Source organism: Salvelinus namaycush, chromosome 32 (genome assembly GCF_016432855.1).
Source record: "Salvelinus namaycush isolate Seneca chromosome 32, SaNama_1.0, whole genome shotgun sequence".
Lineage (NCBI taxonomy): Eukaryota > Metazoa > Chordata > Actinopteri > Salmoniformes > Salmonidae > Salvelinus > Salvelinus namaycush.
The window spans coordinates 8,898,931-8,916,530 of NC_052338.1; the positions used below are offsets into that span (position 1 = coordinate 8,898,931).

The following is a 17,600-nucleotide window of genomic DNA, read 5'->3' on the forward strand; positions in this document are numbered from 1 at the left end:
TGTCAAGTGTATTTCACAAGTCTCAACAGACTTTACAGAGAAAATTCAAATCAAGGTTTGTAGTATTAGTATTGTATTAAACAATCCAACAAACCTTTTCCAATGACTGTCACTGGTAAATAATAATTTGAATAGGACTGGTAACAGTTGCAGCAAGTTGTGACGGCATGTAAGACCTTCAGGTTAAACAATCCAGAGGATGCAGTTTGAAAACGGTCTTTATTTGGAGCAGTGCTGGGATCAGTTGATAGAGAATACAGTGTGTCTGTGTGGGTATAGAAACTGATCTATGATCAGAACATGCCCTTCCTGTAGCGGTGGATCAGTTCTGACACGTCCTCCTTACACACCTTTATCCAGCCGTCCTCCTGCATGTGGTACACTGGACAAACACAGACACAGTTACACATAAACACATTTTAAAGGTATTGTTTACATTTAAATTTCCTATGGATTCAGCATATGACTACTTTTTAATATGGATAAATCCTTATGAGATTAGATTATAATTGTATATTTAGTTATAACCTCTTGAATGGAATTCACACCTGGAATTTACACAACAAACAATATCTCAACATACATCAAACTCAATCCTGCACCTATCTATGCTTCACATGGTCTCACATGAACTGACTTAGTTAAGTCAAATCAAATGAATCGTTATAGAATGAGTATAGGTTCAGAACAAGGTCACTCACGGTTGACCACTCCTCCAGAGTATGCGTCCCTGTGCGTGGCGTGGGTGATGCCACGGCGGCCCAGCTCGTACGCCTCCTCTACCGTCATGTCCTCACGGTAGCCGCTGTCCATCACTCCGTACGCATAGCTGCTACCACAACCAGTAGAGAACATAGGACCAGAGAGACGTGTGGCATTATCGTCCACGTAGTACAAACCAGGGCCCTGGACAGCAAGACACAAATAAATCAGTACTCATCAACAGACATGTGAACTGGAGACACTCCAATGGTACTCTTGGGTAGATCTTGGGTAGCATCAGGATGAAAATTTAATCTATAAAATAAGGCTTTCAAATAAACATACGCACACACACAAACTCCACTCCCTCCCTCCATGTACCTTGTTGTCCCAGCCAACGATCATGCTGCCCATGGAGAGGCCCATGCCTCTGTATCCCAGCATCATGTTACACAGCAGCTTAGAGGCTGCAGACACTGAGATCCTCTGCTTGTTCCTCAGTTTGTACAGCCTGAGACACAAAGAGATGGTCAGTCACTGTATGAGACAAGGCAGTCAGAGTGCTGAAACACTGGTTTATTTCCAGATACATTTTAACACCCCAGAGACATGAAGGCATTAATGTGGCTTGGAAGCAGACCAAGAAGTTAAATACAGGAGAGGGCTAGTCTAGATAAGCATTATGGCCAAAACGTTAAGTAGATGGTAACTACAAAGTTACTGGTTGATACTGATTTGGTTGTATGCTGCTTACTTTATGTCCCATGCATTTGTTTTGAGTGTATAGAAATTACATTAATTAGTACATTTTCTGGCCATCCAACCCCCGCTGGCCCTCCCCTTGTGCAAAAGCCTGACAGACAGATTTACCCAGACAGGCATAAGTGATTATGATATTAACACTGTGTAACTGTATAGCGGGACTCAATCCAACAGAGACAAGCTCTAACAGACCTGCACTCCTTAGCCAGCAGTCTCTCCCAGTACTGGCAGTCAGCAGCACTGCCAGACATGGTCCCCAGCAGGTAAGGGTTGATCTCTATCACCTTGTTAGCCTCCTTCGACGCTGCAGGGAAAGACAAATGCATGGCAAAGGGGTTAGAGAATGATTGCTTTATGTTTGGTTATAGATCTCCGAGATCCATTCTGCATCTGATGTGTCGGATGTGTCTACAACTGCTGCTGGAACAAAAATCTAATGGACCAACTCAAGGCTGATCACATCAACTTTCCAAGGTAAATCACATCAAAATGGATGATCTTACAATTACCACTTGTAGATGTTTTAGTACTCACAATACAGTAGGCAGTTATAGTAGTAATAGTAGAATGCTTTTACTAGTTTCTTACTGTGTATAGGCACTGTATTGTCGGATGAACACAAGTATCTGACAGAAACGAGAGACTAAAAACGAATCCCTATGGAATGTGATGTTTACCAATGTAGCTGCCAGCTGAGGCCCTGGAGTCCACAGCCACAATGACGCCATGGCGAAATTTGAAAGCCAGTGTAGTTGTTCCGTGGTTCAGATCAATGGACACACCACCTTCACGGCTGCATGACTTCAGGAACCCTGAAGGCTGGAGAGAAAGAGCGAAATATAGAGGGGGACTGAGAAATAGATTGATCCAATCGTTTAAAAAATGTGAGACAGCAGCTCTTGTCTTCATTTTGTCAGGTGGTATACATGCATGTGCGCGTAATGTTTGTGCGTGCGTAAAAGTGTGCTTGAGGTGAGTTGTGAGTCTCCATTGAACCATGCTTTAGTAAGGTATAGTTCACTTCACATAGGACACATTAGATCACCATATCATTGTCACAGAAGAAACAGAAACGAACTGCAGATTGAAAGACGCGTAAAATACTCACATCCACTCCAACTGGGACAGCAAATTCCTGATTCGGTCGGTCAATAAGATGCCCTACTCCTGTTCCAAGAATCTGCCCACGAAGTCCCGCGTGGGACTTATAACCACTTACGTCGAAAAGTGCCATAATGATTCAATCAAATATAAGAATGTAGACTGTATCTTAATAATACAATTTGAAAGCGAAAATACAGCTTGACTTCGTTCTGACGCGTCAAGGAAATATATTTCCTAATGCAAACGAAACCGAAAGGGTTTTAAATATACATTTTCATTCCCAATCGAAAAAGTAACCCAACTGTTGCTTATAATATGCGTACTCATTCCGAGTATTATTTGACAATAGCCTAACCACCCCTAGTCATACGGATAAACAATTGTTAATAGTCATTAAGTTTTTACATGATTTTTCACAACAGTATACAGTAAACTGACTGAAAACGTATCACACATTTGGCCAATCCCAGAGCATCATTTGTGGGTCGTCATCAGTAAATATGAAGACTTACCTGTTAGAGGTTTACCGTGCTCAAGGAGTCACTCACAAAGAGTCACGGGGAGAGAACTACAATGAACAACAATATAAATACAACATGTAAAGTGCTCGTCCCATGTTTCATGAGCTGAAATAAAAGATACCAGAAATTTTCCATACACACAAAAAGCGTATTTCTCTCAAATGTGCACACATTTGTTTACATCCCTGTTAGCAGCATTTTATATTTTGTCAAGATAATCCATCCATCTGACAGGTGTGTGATATCAAGAAGCTGATTAAACAGCGTGATCATTACACAGGTGGGCCTTGTGCTGGGGACAATAAAAGTAAACTCTAAAATGTGCAGTTTTGTCACACAGCACAATGCCACAGATGTCTCAAGTTTTGAGGGAGCGTGCAAATGGCATGCTGACTGCAGGAATGTCCACCAGAGCTGTTTCCCACCCATGGCTGCGCCCCTGCCCATTCATTTGAAATCTATAGATTAGGGCCTAATGCATTTATTTCAATTGACTGATTTCCTTATATGAACTGTAACTCAGCAAAATCATTGAAATTGTTGCGTTTATATTTTTGTTCAGTATAAATGTTATGCTGTATTACATTTGAAATATCTAAATCCCCTGGATTGTAATAGCAGGCATATTCTTCATTGGTGAACCATGGAAATAATATATTTTTTAAACATTAAGATTCTGTGAGCTGAAACTGCTATAAGGAAAGTGGAAAGCTAAAAGTGAGGAGGGAAAACTCAAACACGTATTCATGAAAAATAATGTAGACCTTTTATTCAGTCAATCACTTTCCAATATTTCACCCAGTGCCTATAGACACAGCTATAGCCTAGACCTACTATACCTGTTCACAGTTCATTGAACTAAGGTCTTTATGTGACAATGTTTTTTTATGGCTTTGCATTGTAGTGTCACCTAGTAGTCACATCTAGTCATTATTAGGTGTATTGTATTCACTGATTTTATGTCTGAATATTGTGATAAGCCTCTGTGTGACTGTATCTTTGTCGTTTCTAAGTGGTCAGGTTCAGGCGGTATCCATCCGCTGGACTGTCTCCTGAACTACCTCCAGCTCCAGAGGGACTATTTTCTCTGTCAAAATAGACGTTGTACCTGGGCGATACTTGTATCTTCTCTGCCTGAGTAAGAGAAAGAGAGAAGAGAGAGAGAGAAGATAGAAATTAATCACTGTTCTGTCAAAAAAATAGTTCTCAAATATGCTGTCTAGAATAATAGTTGAAGCAGAATCTGAAGATGGTGACACCATTTACCTCTTGTCTTTATACTCTGACTCCTGGTACGGCCTGATGTAGTCCACCCCCTGTTTAGTGATGACACAGATATCTATGTTGTTGCCTGAGGCCAGGTCACTCATGATGCCTGAGTGGATGGCATCCCGGACCAACTCCTTAGCCTCCTCCAACTAGAAGGGCATAGGGATGAGGAGTGAGTGAAGGGACTGGAATGGGGGAGGTAGGTTTGTAATACATCCAGCTTAATGTAAACAAATCTGATGCCTTCTTTATGGTGAGTCCAATGACTTAACTCTTGAGACTTGAAGTCTATCGATGTGATGGCATATGAACTACATGTATGACAACCCCTAGCCTGCCTAAGGAAAAGTCACTCACCTCCATATTAGGTTTGAATCTATCCTCCAGAATCCCCAGAGCGGCCAAGTCACCAGACCCTACACAAAACACAAATCGGAATCAACTAAATGTCATCATTTATAGATTATTCATGACTAGTCGATTAATCAACTAATAATGGCCCACACAATAACAGTATATGGATGTATGCTTATGTATGCTTGACACAGTAGCAGTCCCTCACCCATTGCAAGGTATGGCACATTGTCTATGCTCCCATAGGGCCCCACTGTGTAGAGGTGATTGCCGGTGCAGTCCACCCCTCCTAGGATTAGACTGGCCCCTATCTGGCCCCGGTACCTAAACATACACATATGAGATACATTATGAACAAACAAGAATGACTATTTTGAATCAAACCTATCTGACATGAAAGGCGGTTACATTGGAGCGGCTATAGTGGTGAATGAGGTGAGTTATTTCAACAGAATGTGATGTTTAAAGGGGCCATCTGCATTTGCTACATCCATTTTTGGACTTTTAAATCAATGATATGTACCCATTGATTCTTGAAGAATATAACTTATAAATGCCTCATGAGCTTAGTTCAACTGTCGTACACGTAGCAGAACCCAAAATAGAATACTTTTTTATTCCAATGTTTGTAAACAATGTAATTCTAAATAAACATTGAATAGCCTCAAAACATGGGCCTAAATTCAATCAGTTCAGCTTTAACCCGCAATAACCGACAACTGCATAGCATATCATTGTTTTTGTTTAGGCGATGTCAGAGGTGTAACTGCATTGGAGCTGTCAAACCCAGAAGCGGCACCAGGCGTTATACTGTACATATGGCAGACATTGCCATAGGATGCATTAGTAGAAATACCATGCAGCCGTGTTCGAACACTGGAATGTGTGATGTAATCTATTCTATACCTTGATTAGGCTGATAAAAATCCTTATTATTTTGTTTAGTGATTTTCTATTCGACCACACGAGCAGCTGCTCACCGATTTGACAGCTCCAACGCAGTTACACTTCTGACATCGCCTGAATTGCTCTGCAATTATAAACTGGGTGGTTCGAGTCCTGAATGTTGATTGGCTGACATAACAGACCGTATACCACAGATATGCCAAAAACATTTTTTTTTACTGCTCTAATGATGTTGGTAACCAGTTTATAATAGTAATAAGGCACCTTGGAGTTTGGTGGTATATGGCCAATATACGGTATCACGGCTAAGGGCTGTATCCAGGCACTCCGCGTTGCGTCGTGATTAAGAACAGCCCTTAGCCGTGGTATATTGGCCATATACCACACCTTCTCTGAACTTATTCCTTAATTATATGCTATGTGATTGTTGGTTATCGCTGGTTAATGCTGAACTGATTGAATCTAGGACATGGTAAAACCTCACGGTTTGGTCAGTTCTTACATCCATAGCTCTGTGTATGAATTTGAGAGTGGTTACATTTCTCCAGCCCCATCCCCCAGCTGTTTACCAAATCAGTGGCTGGGTGCCCGCTTTTTAGTTTTTTGAACTCCAGAACTCTAATGCAGAGTTCCCCCAACAGTACACATTTCTGTTGTGGCTCCGGACAAACACACCTGATTCTACTAATCATCAACCCCTTGACAAGTTGAATGAGGTGTGTTTGTCTGGGGCTTCAACAGAAATGGGTACTGGTGGGGTTACACTAGAACCGGAGTTGGTAACCACTGGTGTAATGGAGAGTGTTAAAGATACACGCACACGCACACGCACACACACACACACACACACACACACACACACACACCTGAATAGCATGTCCTGTAATATGTTTACTGCCATCACGACACGTGGGTTCCTGCCGCTGTTCATAGAAAAGATGGTAAGGTTGGAGGAGAGCAGGTCGGTGGTCTTCTCTGTATCCGCTGCAGTTCCTGCACCACAGCAGCTGAGCGAGGGAGTAGACAGGAGAGGTCAGGAGAACAATGGATGTGTGGGCATGGCTATCTCAAATTAAAGTGACAGCCTACATTTGTTCACTACTCTTTCACTTCTCTCTTCCACACATGACAATCAATTCCATTCTAAACATGTCACACATGGACAATCCCTTAAACAGGTGTAGGCCTACTCACTACATATTGGGGGAGATGTAGTGGATCTTGGCACACATCTTATCAGCCACGACTTCACCTGAGGTGGCCCGCGTGTCTGCTCCCAGAACCACTCCATCCTGCACAAACAAGGACCCAAAGAACACTCCATTTTACTATCAGTAAACACAATTCATTTCCATAATTATTGTATTAAAAAATACTATTTCAGACTTAAAAAAGTCACATAAAATGAAAAAATTAAAATGAACTGAAAATGAACTGAAATGCTCCCACTATGTGGAATCTTCCACTTGTTAGAGATGCCTGCCCTTTATCAGAGGACATCGCTCTCACCTTGCACACTAGTCCAGCTATGGTGGTCCCTGTCTTCATAGGCTTAGGTGCCTTGGTATGTCCTCCCTCCAGCAGACCCTTCAGAGCAACATTTCTGTTTGATAAAGATATAGACAAATCAAACACACTTTAACACAATACCAATAGTGTACCACAAATTCTTACTAAGAAAATCCCTATCTAATGATGACCAGATCAATAAAATTACAATCAGCTGATTAACACATGGAAGTATGACTTTCATTAGAAGAAAATGCAGAAAGAATCAAATTCAACCTTTACAATTATGTAGACTTGCTGGTCTTTTTAGAAAAAATATTTGCACGATTATACAAGATACGTTACTTTCACTTTTGATATAGGCTTGGTATGAGAAGAGAAATAATAAATACGAAGTTTACTATTTACCAAAAAAATACGAAATGCTATTATCCTTAAAGATAAAAGGGAAATCCTACCTGGAGACGTTCTCAAAATTAAATCCCGATGCAGGTGTTTCGACAACATTTGATAGCGCCATACCTGAAGAACTTAATTTTGCACTCAGTGCTTAGATTTTGACTTCACTACAATCGCGCATTTCAAGTCCCTGAAGAGGTCGCTATTTTCTTGACATGGTGTGACCGTATGTGACTGAGGGACGCAGTTTTATCCGTATTTTTCATCGGTTTTCGGGAAATACTGGAAAGACACTTTATGGACTCTCAAATCAAAGGAGTTAGCACAGGCGTAAGTTAATTGTTTTTCATATTTTGTACCTGATAATGTTACATTTTCATAAATTGAAGCTGCGATTAACAGTACATTTTGGGACGGACGTAGCCGAATTTACACTTTTAATTCTAGGTTGCCTTGTTGATTTTGTCATTAATTCATCTTAGTCGCCTAAAGCTGAACCTTCAAGGAAAACGTTTATACATTTAACTTGATAATAATAGACGTATTTAATATTTTCCGACGAACAAAGTGCTGAATTTACTTTCGTTTTCGAGTCATTCATCTGCAACTCAAGCTCAGGGTAGAAATTAGCTCACACTTTACCACTGATCTAGGATCAGTTTAGCCTCCCAAATCCCAACCATAGTTTATCCATTGACTGTAAACTTTATCATAAGGAAAACTAACCTTAGATAATATATTATAAATATGTCATAAATATATTATCCTAGAAATATATTATTATATATTATATTGTAATTGTATGCTCACCCCATCTAACTGATTATTCATTTATTAATGATTTAAAAAAATCTCCTACAGACCACCATCTTGGCGGTGACGTTCAATGGAGGGGTTATCATTGGCTCAGATTCCAGGGCGTCCATCGGAGGGTAAGGAGGATCTTCAACACCTGGAACCAAATTAATCATATTGCCCCTCCTTTCCTCTATGTCTTTATGATCAAATACAAGTCTGTGACACGCAACATATTAAATAAATCAGCCATCACTTATAGCAATATATACATTGGAACGTGTCACCGGGAGTCTCTACCTAATGTGTCACAAGGAGTCTCTATCTAATGTGTCACAAGGAGTCTCTATCTAATGTGTCTCAAAGAGTCTCTATCTAATGTGTCTCCAGGAGTCTCTATCTAATGTGTCTCCTGGAGTCTCTATCTAATATGTCTCAAAGAGTCTCTATCTAATATGTCTCCAGGAGTCTATATCTAATGTGTCTCCTGGAGTCTCTATCTAATGTGTCTCAAAGAGTCTCTATCTAATGTGTCTCCAGGAGTCTCTATCTAATGTGTCTCCTGGAGTCTCTATCTAATGTGTCTCCAGGAGTCTCTATCTAATGTGTCTCCAGGAGTCTCTATCTAATGTGTCTCCTGGAGTCTCTATCTAATGTGTCTCAAAGAGTCTCTATCTAATGTGTCTCCAGGAGTCTATATCTAATGTGTCTCCTGGAGTCTCTATCTAATGTGTCTCCAGGAGTCTCTATCTAATGTGTCTCCTGGAGTCTCTATCTAATGTGTCTCCAGGAGTCTCTATCTAATGTGTCACAAGGAGTCTCTGTCTAATCTGTCTCAAAGAGTCTCTATCTAATATGTCTCCTGGAGTCTCTATCTAATGTGTCTCCTGGAGTCTCTATCTAATGTGTCTCCTGGAGTCTCTATCTAATGTGTCTCCTGGAGTCTCTACCTAATGTGTCACAAGGAGTCTCTGTCTAATGTGTCTTAAAGAGTCTCTATCTAATATGTCTCCTGGAGTCTCTATCTAATGTGTCTCCTGGAGTCTCTATCTAATGTGTCTCCTGGAGTCTCTATCTAATGTGTCTCCAGGAGTCTCTATCTAATGTGTCTCCTGGAGTCTCTATCTAATGTGTCTCCTGGAGTCTCTATCTAATGTGTCTCCAGGAGTCTCTATCTAATGTGTCTCCAGGAGTCTCTATCTAATGTGTCTCCAGGAGTCTCTATCTAATGTGTCTCCAGGAGTCTCTATCTAATGTGTCTCCTGGAGTCTCTATCTAATATGTCACCAGGAGTCTCTATCTAATGTGTCTCCTGGAGTCTCTATCTAATGTGTCACCAGGAGTCTCTATCTAATGTGTCTCCAGGAGTCTCTATCTAATGTGTCACCAGGAGTCTCTATCTAATGTGTCACCAGGAGTCTCTATCTAATATGTCACCAGGAGTCTCTATCTAATGTGTCACCAGGAGTCTCTATCTAATGTGTCACCAGGAGTCTCTATCTAATATGTCACCAGGAGTCTCTATCTAATGTGTCTCCAGGAGTCTCTATCTAATGTGTCTCCAGGAGTCTCTATCTAATATGTCACCAGGAGTTTCTATCTAATGTGTCACCAGGAGTCTCTATCTAATGTGTCTCCAGGAGTCTCTATCTAATATGTCACCAGGAGTCTCTATCTAATGTGTCACCAGGAGTCTCTATCTAATATGTCTACAGGAGTCTATCTAATGTGTCTCCTGGAGTCTCTATCTAATGTGTCTCCAGGAGTCTCTATCTAATGTGTCTCCAGGAGTCTCTATCTAATGTGTCTCCAGGAGTCTCTATCTAATGTGTCTCCTGGAGTCTCTATCTAATGTGTCTCCTGGAGTCTCTATCTAATGTGTCTCCTGGAGTCTCTATCTAATGTGTCTAAAGAGTCTCTATCTAATGTGTCTCCTGGAGTCTCTATCTAATGTGTCTCCTGGAGTCTCTATCTAATGTGTCTCCTGGCGTCTCTATCTAATGTGTCTCCAGGAGTCTCTATCTAATGTGTCTCCTGGAGTCTCTTATCTAATGTGTCTCCAAAAGTCTCTATCTAATGTGTCTCCAGGAGTCTCTATCTAATGTGTCTCCAGGAGTCTCTATCTAATGTGTCTCCAGGAGTCTCTATCTAATGTGTCTCCAGGAGTCTCTATCTAATGTGTCTCTATCTCCACTTCACCCACAGGAGCTACGTGTCCTCTAAGACCATCAACAAGCTGATCCAGGTTCATGACAGGATATTCTGCTGCATCGCCGGCTCCCTGGCAGACGCTCAGGCTGTCACCAAGGCTGCCAAGTTCCAGATCTCCTTTCACAGGTATGGACCACCCTGTCCTTGTCTGGTTCAACATAGCTCATGATTGTTCATATCAAACTAATGAAGCTTGATTGATGTGTGATTGATTTGTATTATTAACAGCAATAGGGAGACCTCCATTTTAGATCTGGTCTTAGTAGTAATGTGCAGCCTACATTTACCAGAAGCTCTTATCCAGAAAGCAATTAGGGTTAAGTGCCTTGCTCAACGGCAGATTTTTTTCACCTAGTCGGCTCGGGGATTCGAACCAGCAAATTTTCAGTTACTGGCCCAAACCTCTTAACCTCTAGGCTACTGCCTCTTGAACTACAATAGACATAGAAACAAACGGTGGAATAATCCTGATCCTGAATGATGACATGTCTTCTCTGTGTCTATCCTGTGTGATAAGTATCCAGATGGAGTCCCCTCCTCTGGTGAAGGCAGCAGCGTCCGTGTTGAAGGAGCTGTGCTACAACAACAAGGAGGAGCTGCAGGCCGGCTTCATCACTGCAGGCTGGGACAGGAAGAAAGGGCCACAGGTGACGCCATGGGGCGTAACAAACAGACATAGAATAGAGCACGATAGAATAGAACACACACCATTTCTAACCGTTATTTCACCTGTAGGTTTACACGGTGGCCTTGGGCGGTATGTTACTCAGTCAGCCGTTCACCATCGGAGGATCAGGGAGCACGTACATCTACGGTTACGCCGACGCCAAATACAAACCTGACATGAGCAAAGAGGAGTGCCTGCAGTTTGCTACAAATGGTAAAAGTAGATTTTTTCCTGTAGAATCTCATAGGCTTCATTGTTTTATTAGAATGGCACTGTTTTCATATAGGATAAAAGACGTCAGATAAGACATTTTATTTTATTGGAAACGTCTTCCGGTGGGACAGGAGAGTGATTGTAGGATGGGTTTGCTATGGGATTATTGGCACTGGAACACAAGAGAGCTGTTCCTGAAAAAGTGGACAGATATGGTCTCATACCCATCTCTATCTGCCTTCTGATCTATTTTCCTCTCTTTCCTCCCCTTTGTTTTTCTCCTGTTCACCCCACCTAGCTCTGGCCCTAGCTATGGGCAGAGACAATGTCAGCGGAGGCGTGGCACACCTGGTGGTGATCACCGAGGAGGGGGTGGAGCATATGGTCATCCCTGGAGACAAGCTACCCAAGTTCCACGATGAGTAGAGTGACACTACAATCAACCAATCAGTGACACTCTGTGAGATGAATCTTCACTCAATCATTCACGGTTGTTCATACATGCAGATCTTGGTGTTCATATGCCTGACTATTCACATCAGTTTTGGGACTGCGGATTGAAAAACAGTCATGATTTCCAAGAGACCAATGTGAAAATCTTCTCTGGTTCTGCCTATGTGTTTCATAATTTACACGGTGTCCATTTTGTTTATGTGCATTATATTTTGTTTACTTAATGACCTCTGGGTGGAATCAATAAAATCTTAAGAAAAAATATGTTTACACAGCATGTAAGTGTGTTTGATTATAAATATGTAAATCTGACGGTCCCCACTATAATTGAATAGGCTATTTCTGAGGGAATACGCCCTATTTAATTTGAGGCATCATTAGCAATAGATAATTAGTAAATATTATAAGCCTGTTATAACTAATGCATAACTGTCTGGATCTAAACCTATATATTTACAAGACAGCAACATACAAATCATTACAATTAGTACATATTGGTACAACTTAAAACTTTTATATGATGAGTGAGAAAGTTACAGATGCACAAATAGCATACCCCCAAGATATGCTAACCCCTCACCATTACAATAACAGGGGAGGTTGGCACTTTCTCACTCATTATTCACGATTCATTCAGGATTATCCGTAATCATGGTAGCATCTACATGAATGTAGAATGTTTATAAACATATTCTATTCTTATTTACAATAAAAGTGACTCCTAAATGGCACAATACATTATTTACCATTAATTTCTATTGGGCACAAAATAATCTGAAACACACCCGAAACAAACAGAAAATGCATCCAACACATTTAGAGTCACATGCTTGATGTAGTCATTGCGTGTATTACATATGAGCCCAAATACTTAACATTTTAATAGTTTTAATACACATATAAGTGAATTTGTCCCAATATTTCTGGTCCCCTAAAATGGGGGACTATGTACAAAAAGTGCTGTAATTTCTAGACGGTTTACCCGATATGGATGAAAACACCCTCAAACGAAAGCTGACAGTCTACACCTTAACCTCGTAGTCATTGTATCATTTTAAATCCAAATTGTTGGAGGACAGAGCCAAACCAAAAACTAAAACGTTTCTTGAGAATTTATATCAGCCTCTCACCGGCCGGTTCGTGACTGACAACGTAACTTTCATTTTCAGTTTATTCCAGAAAATGGTGGACCAGACAGAAAGGAATGATGGCTCCTTGCTCAATTATATTTAAGAGTTGATTCTTAATACAACAGTACAGTTGAATAGTAATCATTTGTGTATGTCCTAAATGAGGCGTCGTTTGGGTTTTCTTTTTCTTTTCATTTCGCGTTGAATCAGTAGGCTTCTAACACACGGTGCCCACTGCACAGGTATCAACGCGACCAGCCACAAAACTAAAGTGCTTCAATATGTTAGAAGAATCATCAGAGCCAGGGTGGCTATCCGAAGAAGTAAAAACTGGGGTGAGTATAATTTAATGACATGTCTGGACCTGGAATTGATGTTAGCCTAGAGAAGTGTTCTCATTGTAAAATGTTGGGGTGTGCATTCTGTTTTTGTTTATTTTTATTAACGTATAAACACAGTCTGTTGCCTTTTCCAAATGGTTCGTGTCAACGTGAACTTAACTGTGTTGAGTCATTTAATTATGCCCTCAAGCCAGTTTGGAAAGCACTTAATCAAAATTGTGTCTGTGCTTTGCTTTCAGACCACCATCATTGCTATTGAGTTTGATGGAGGTGTGGTGCTGGGCTCTGACTCTCGAGTGTCTGCTGGGTAAGTCGCTGTTCCAAGTCTTAGAGAGCCAACCATTTACTATGAACATTAAAAAAGTCCTCCCTCAAACCTCAGTTTTCCCTCCACCCATCCCCCCTCTTCCCTCCATCCCTCACAGGGAGACTGTGGTGAACCGGGTGATGAACAAGCTCTCTCTCCTCCATGACAAGATCTACTGCGCCCTGTCAGGCTCGGCTGCAGACGCCCAGACCATCGCTGAGATGGTCAACTACCAGCTGGATGTGCACAGGTATTACCCACTGCATGGCTATTTATTGTGGTCGGCAATAGCTCTAGTGCTATGTGTAACACATTTGGTTGAGTTAAATGTATGGAAAAGGTTTCTATGCTTACAATGTGCATTTTCACGTGTTCTCATGGGGGTTTGCTTATATAGACGCAGTTAAAGAATTCTGCTATTGAGCTGTGACTTGTGACCTCTTTAACTCAGCATTGAGGTTGGAGAGGATCCCCAAGTTCGTTCAGCTGCCACTCTGGTGAAAAACATCTCGTACAAGTACAAAGAAGAGCTGTCAGCACATCTCATTGTTGCCGGGTGGGACAAGAGAGCAGGGGGACAGGTTAGTCATTACATTGGTATTTGTATTTATTAGGGATCCAGCAGCTACTCTTTCTGGGGTCCAAACACATTAAGGCACTTACATCACACATAAAACAAAAGATAAAACAGTTCATCATATAACATTATTACACCACTACATATCTACAATACAAAATGTAGAATTACAAAATGTAGAATATTACAATGTACGTGTGTGTAGAGTGCCTGAGTTAGCGTTTGTGTGCGTATGCGTGTGTCTGTACCTGTGTGTGTCTCTTCACAGTCCCCGCTGTTCCATAAGGTGTATTATTATCGTTTTTTAAAATCTGATCCTATTGCTTTCATCAGTTACCTGATGTGGTATAGAGTTCCATGTAGTCAATACTCTAAGTAGTACTGTCCGCCTCCCATAGACTTGGGGATTGTGAAGAGACCTCTGGTGGCATGTCTTGTGGGGTATGCATGGGTGTCTGAACTGTGTGCTAGTAGCCCAAACTAGGGCCTGTAGGACCTGCCTTGTTGATAATGTTGTTAAGAAGGTAGAGTAGCACTTTATTATGGACAGACTTCTCCCATCTTAGCTACTGTTGTATCAATACGTTTCGACCATTACAGTTTACAATCCAGGGTTACTCTAAGCAGTTTAGTCACCTCAACTTGCTCAATTTCCACATTATTCTTTTTTACCCCCCCTTCTTATGGTATCCAATTGCTGGTAGTTACTGTCTTGTCTCATCGCTACAACTCCCTCACGGACTCGGGAGAGCCATGGGTCCTCCGAAACACAACCCAACCCAACCAAGCCGCACTGCTTCTTAACACAGCACGCATCCAACCCAGAAGCCAGCCGCACCAATGTGTTAGAGGAAACACCGTACACCTAGCGACCTGGTCAGCGTGCACTGCGCCCAGCCAACCACAGGAGTCGCTAGTGCACGATGAGACAAGGATATCCCTGCAGGCCAAACCCTCACCTAACCCGGACGACGCTAGGCCAATTGTGCACCCCCCATGGGCCTCCCGGTCGCAGCCGGCTGCGATAGAGCCTGGGCTCGAACCCAGAGTCTCTGGTGGCACAGCTAGCACTGCGATGCAGTGCCTTAGACCACCGCGCAACCCGGGAGGCCTCAATTTCCACATTATTCATTATAAGATTTAGTTGAGGTTTTGTCCCAAAATGATTTGTCCCAAATTCAGTGCTGTATGTTTTTGAAATATTTAGGACTAACTTATTCCTTGCCACCCATTCTGAAACTAACTTCAGCTCTTTGTTAAGTGTTGCGGTCATTTCAGTCACTGTAGTAGCTGATGTGTATAGTGTTGAGTCATCCGCATACATAGACACACTGGCTTTACTCAAAGACAGAGGCATGTCGTTAGTAAAGATTTTTTTTTAAGTATGGGGCCTAAACAGCTGGATTATGTTGGAGAAGCTTCCATTAAAGAACACCCTCTGGCGGCAGGTAGCCTAGTGGTTAGAGCGTTGGACTAATAACCGGAAGGTTGCTAGATTGAATTCCTGAGCTGACAAGGTAAAACGCTGTTGTTCTGCCCCTGAACAAGTTCCTAGTCCATCATTGAAAATAAGAATTTGTTCTTAACTGACTTGCCTAATTAAATAAAGGTAAGATATATATATTTTTTAATAGACAGGTAACTCTTTATCCACAATATAGCATGGGGTGTAAAGCCATAACGCATACATTTACCCAGCAGCAGACTATGATCGATAATGTCAAAAGCCGCACTGAAGTCTAACAAAACAGCCCCCATAATCTTTTTATCATACATTTCTCTTTGCCAATCATTTGTGTAAGTGTTGTGCTTGTTGAATGTCCTTCCCTATAAGCGTGCTGAAAGTCTGTTGTCAATTTGTTTGCTGTAAAACAGCATTGTATCTGGTCAAACACAAATCTTTCTAAAAGTTGACTACGGGTTGGTAACAGGCTGATTAAATAGAAATGCCACATCTATAAACACGAGTCCAATCAGTATTAATAGATTTTTGTGTCCCTTTCAGGAAATGTTCTTGCATCTGGAACATTTTAACTGATCCCTGAAGCTTAGAAGAGGTCATTTTAAATATAATTTTTTTGTAATAGTTTTGAATGTTTGCTCAACAAAATGTACCATGAGTACAATTACAGAATCAAACTCAGCTGCCCCAAACTCACAGTTGTTCACTAGTCAACATAATATTGAACTTTTTCAGAGTTTGCTAGGTTACTGTGCTCAAGCATTCCCCTCTCGTTGACCCCTCCCAGGTGTATGTGACCCTGAATGGACTGTTGTCCAGACAACCCTTTGCGGTCGGCGGCTCCGGAAGCTCCTATGTCTATGGGTTTGTTGATGCAGAGTACCGGAAGGCCATGAGCAAAGAGGACTGCCAACAGTTTGTTGTCAACAGTGAGTGACCAAAAGCGTACTTTTAAAATAAAATAAATGTGTTGATATACAGGTATAACCTAAACAGCATGAATTAGAAGCTATTAAGATGTGTCATTTGTCAATAATATGCTCTCACTCGCTCTCTTTCTTCACCTCTCCTCTCTCAGCACTTTCATTGGCCATGGGTCGAGATGGTTCCAGCGGAGGTGTGGCCTACCTTGTCACTATTGATGAAAAGGGTGCAGAGGAGAAATGCATCCTGGGCAACGAGTTGCCCACTTTTTATGATCAGTGAAAACTGGGTTGTGAGAACAGTAACACTCATGTTGCGTTGTTGTAGTTATGAAACTGAGTGGACATATGGCCACCTTACGAACAAACAGTACTATTAAATCTACACAGGATATAGAATGTTTGCATAGGGGTATGAATCATGCTGGCACAATGTCAAATATTCTCACTACACATGCCATTTTCAAAATTATTCATAATTGTTATGTCCTCTGTTGAAAACAACTGATTTTATTTTGGGTAGCCAGGGACCTCAAGCTAGACTGTCTTTGGGTGATTCACAAGTAAATTAAATTTTTCTTGGATATTTCTCAGCATGTTTTTTTCAACCCCAAAACAACTATTCAAGAAGTCTTCTGCCACCATCAAAAGTTATGATAATTTTAGTTATTATGATTATGTCTACCATATATAATGCCGCGTTCAAAGCAACTGGGAACTCGGATATCTCTGACTTCCGACTTCAGTGCGTTCAAAACAACTGGGAACTTGGAAAAAAACTAGCTCCGAGTGGGAAAAATCGTTTTGAATGTTCATCCAACTCGGAATTCCAACTCAGGAACTCTGGCCTCTTTCTAGAGCTCCGAACTTTCTGACCTGAAGATCACTGACGTCATGATTTCACCTCGTATTTTTCTGAGTTCCCAGTTGCACTGGTGAGGCCATGGGAATATTCATAGCAAATTGTATTAATTTTAGGTGATTAGTCATCAGTT

The 17,600-nt window shown here is 41.3% G+C and overlaps 4 protein-coding genes across 4 annotated transcripts; 2 read left to right on the top strand and 2 right to left on the bottom strand.

Annotated features, from left to right (window-relative positions):
* Positions 1-200: 200 nt before the first annotated feature.
* On the bottom strand, positions 201-2,996 carry LOC120026892 (proteasome subunit beta type-8-like). The gene is made up of 6 exons (XM_038971624.1): positions 2,573-2,996; positions 2,142-2,283; positions 1,657-1,768; positions 1,084-1,213; positions 702-906; positions 201-382 (listed from the first exon to the last, which is right to left on the bottom strand). The coding sequence occupies exons 1-6, from the start codon at positions 2,696-2,698 to the stop codon at positions 294-296; spliced, it is 804 nt and encodes a 267-aa protein (XP_038827552.1). The 5' UTR covers positions 2,699-2,996; the 3' UTR covers positions 201-293.
* Positions 2,997-3,832: 836 nt separating this feature from the next.
* LOC120026891 (proteasome subunit beta type-7-like) lies at positions 3,833-7,694 on the bottom strand. The gene is made up of 8 exons (XM_038971623.1): positions 7,586-7,694; positions 7,128-7,221; positions 6,813-6,910; positions 6,485-6,625; positions 4,921-5,036; positions 4,716-4,774; positions 4,356-4,507; positions 3,833-4,223 (listed from the first exon to the last, which is right to left on the bottom strand). The coding sequence occupies exons 1-8, from the start codon at positions 7,645-7,647 to the stop codon at positions 4,112-4,114; spliced, it is 834 nt and encodes a 277-aa protein (XP_038827551.1). The 5' UTR covers positions 7,648-7,694; the 3' UTR covers positions 3,833-4,111.
* Positions 7,695-7,720: 26 nt separating this feature from the next.
* On the top strand, positions 7,721-12,142 carry LOC120026893 (proteasome subunit beta type-6-B like protein). Its single transcript, XM_038971625.1, has 6 exons — positions 7,721-7,856; positions 8,388-8,458; positions 10,527-10,658; positions 11,050-11,179; positions 11,268-11,412; positions 11,711-12,142. Exons 1-6 carry the CDS (start codon positions 7,824-7,826, stop codon positions 11,836-11,838), a joined length of 639 nt encoding a protein of 212 aa, XP_038827553.1. The 5' UTR covers positions 7,721-7,823; the 3' UTR covers positions 11,839-12,142.
* An 894-nt stretch (positions 12,143-13,036) lies between these two features.
* LOC120027160 (proteasome subunit beta type-9-like) lies at positions 13,037-17,191 on the top strand. The gene is made up of 6 exons (XM_038972031.1): positions 13,037-13,330; positions 13,576-13,643; positions 13,762-13,893; positions 14,095-14,224; positions 16,470-16,611; positions 16,761-17,191. The coding sequence occupies exons 1-6, from the start codon at positions 13,277-13,279 to the stop codon at positions 16,886-16,888; spliced, it is 654 nt and encodes a 217-aa protein (XP_038827959.1). The 5' UTR covers positions 13,037-13,276; the 3' UTR covers positions 16,889-17,191.
* The last annotated feature ends 409 nt before the right edge of the window (positions 17,192-17,600 follow it).

Bases quoted from the DNA above. Each gene is read 5' to 3' on its own strand.
- LOC120026893 (XM_038971625.1), top strand. From the start codon at position 7,824: ATGGACTCTCAAATCAAAGGAGTTAGCACAGGC. The intron at 8,459-10,526 runs GTAAGGAGGATC...CTTCACCCACAG, and splicing joins TCCAGGGCGTCCATCGGAGG to GAGCTACGTGTCCTCTAAGA. The intron at 11,180-11,267 runs GTGACGCCATGG...TTTCACCTGTAG, and splicing joins ACAGGAAGAAAGGGCCACAG to GTTTACACGGTGGCCTTGGG.
- LOC120027160 (XM_038972031.1), top strand. From the start codon at position 13,277: ATGTTAGAAGAATCATCAGAGCCAGGGTGGCTATCCGAAGAAGTAAAA. The intron at 13,644-13,761 runs GTAAGTCGCTGT...CATCCCTCACAG, and splicing joins GACTCTCGAGTGTCTGCTGG to GGAGACTGTGGTGAACCGGG. The intron at 16,612-16,760 runs GTGAGTGACCAA...CTCCTCTCTCAG, and splicing joins CCAACAGTTTGTTGTCAACA to CACTTTCATTGGCCATGGGT.
- LOC120026891 (XM_038971623.1), bottom strand. From the start codon at position 7,647: ATGGCGCTATCAAATGTTGTCGAAACACCTGCATCGGGATTTAATTTT. The intron at 6,911-7,127 runs GTGAGAGCGATG...TTGTTTGTGCAG, and splicing joins TAGCTGGACTAGTGTGCAAG to GATGGAGTGGTTCTGGGAGC. The intron at 4,224-4,355 runs GTAAATGGTGTC...TCTCTTACTCAG, and splicing joins TCAGAGTATAAAGACAAGAG to GCAGAGAAGATACAAGTATC.
- LOC120026892 (XM_038971624.1), bottom strand. From the start codon at position 2,698: ATGGCACTTTTCGACGTAAGTGGTTATAAGTCCCACGCGGGACTTCGT. The intron at 907-1,083 runs GTACATGGAGGG...CTTGCTGTCCAG, and splicing joins TCGTTGGCTGGGACAACAAG to GGCCCTGGTTTGTACTACGT. The intron at 383-701 runs GTGAGTGACCTT...GTGTTTGTCCAG, and splicing joins CTCTGGAGGAGTGGTCAACC to TGTACCACATGCAGGAGGAC.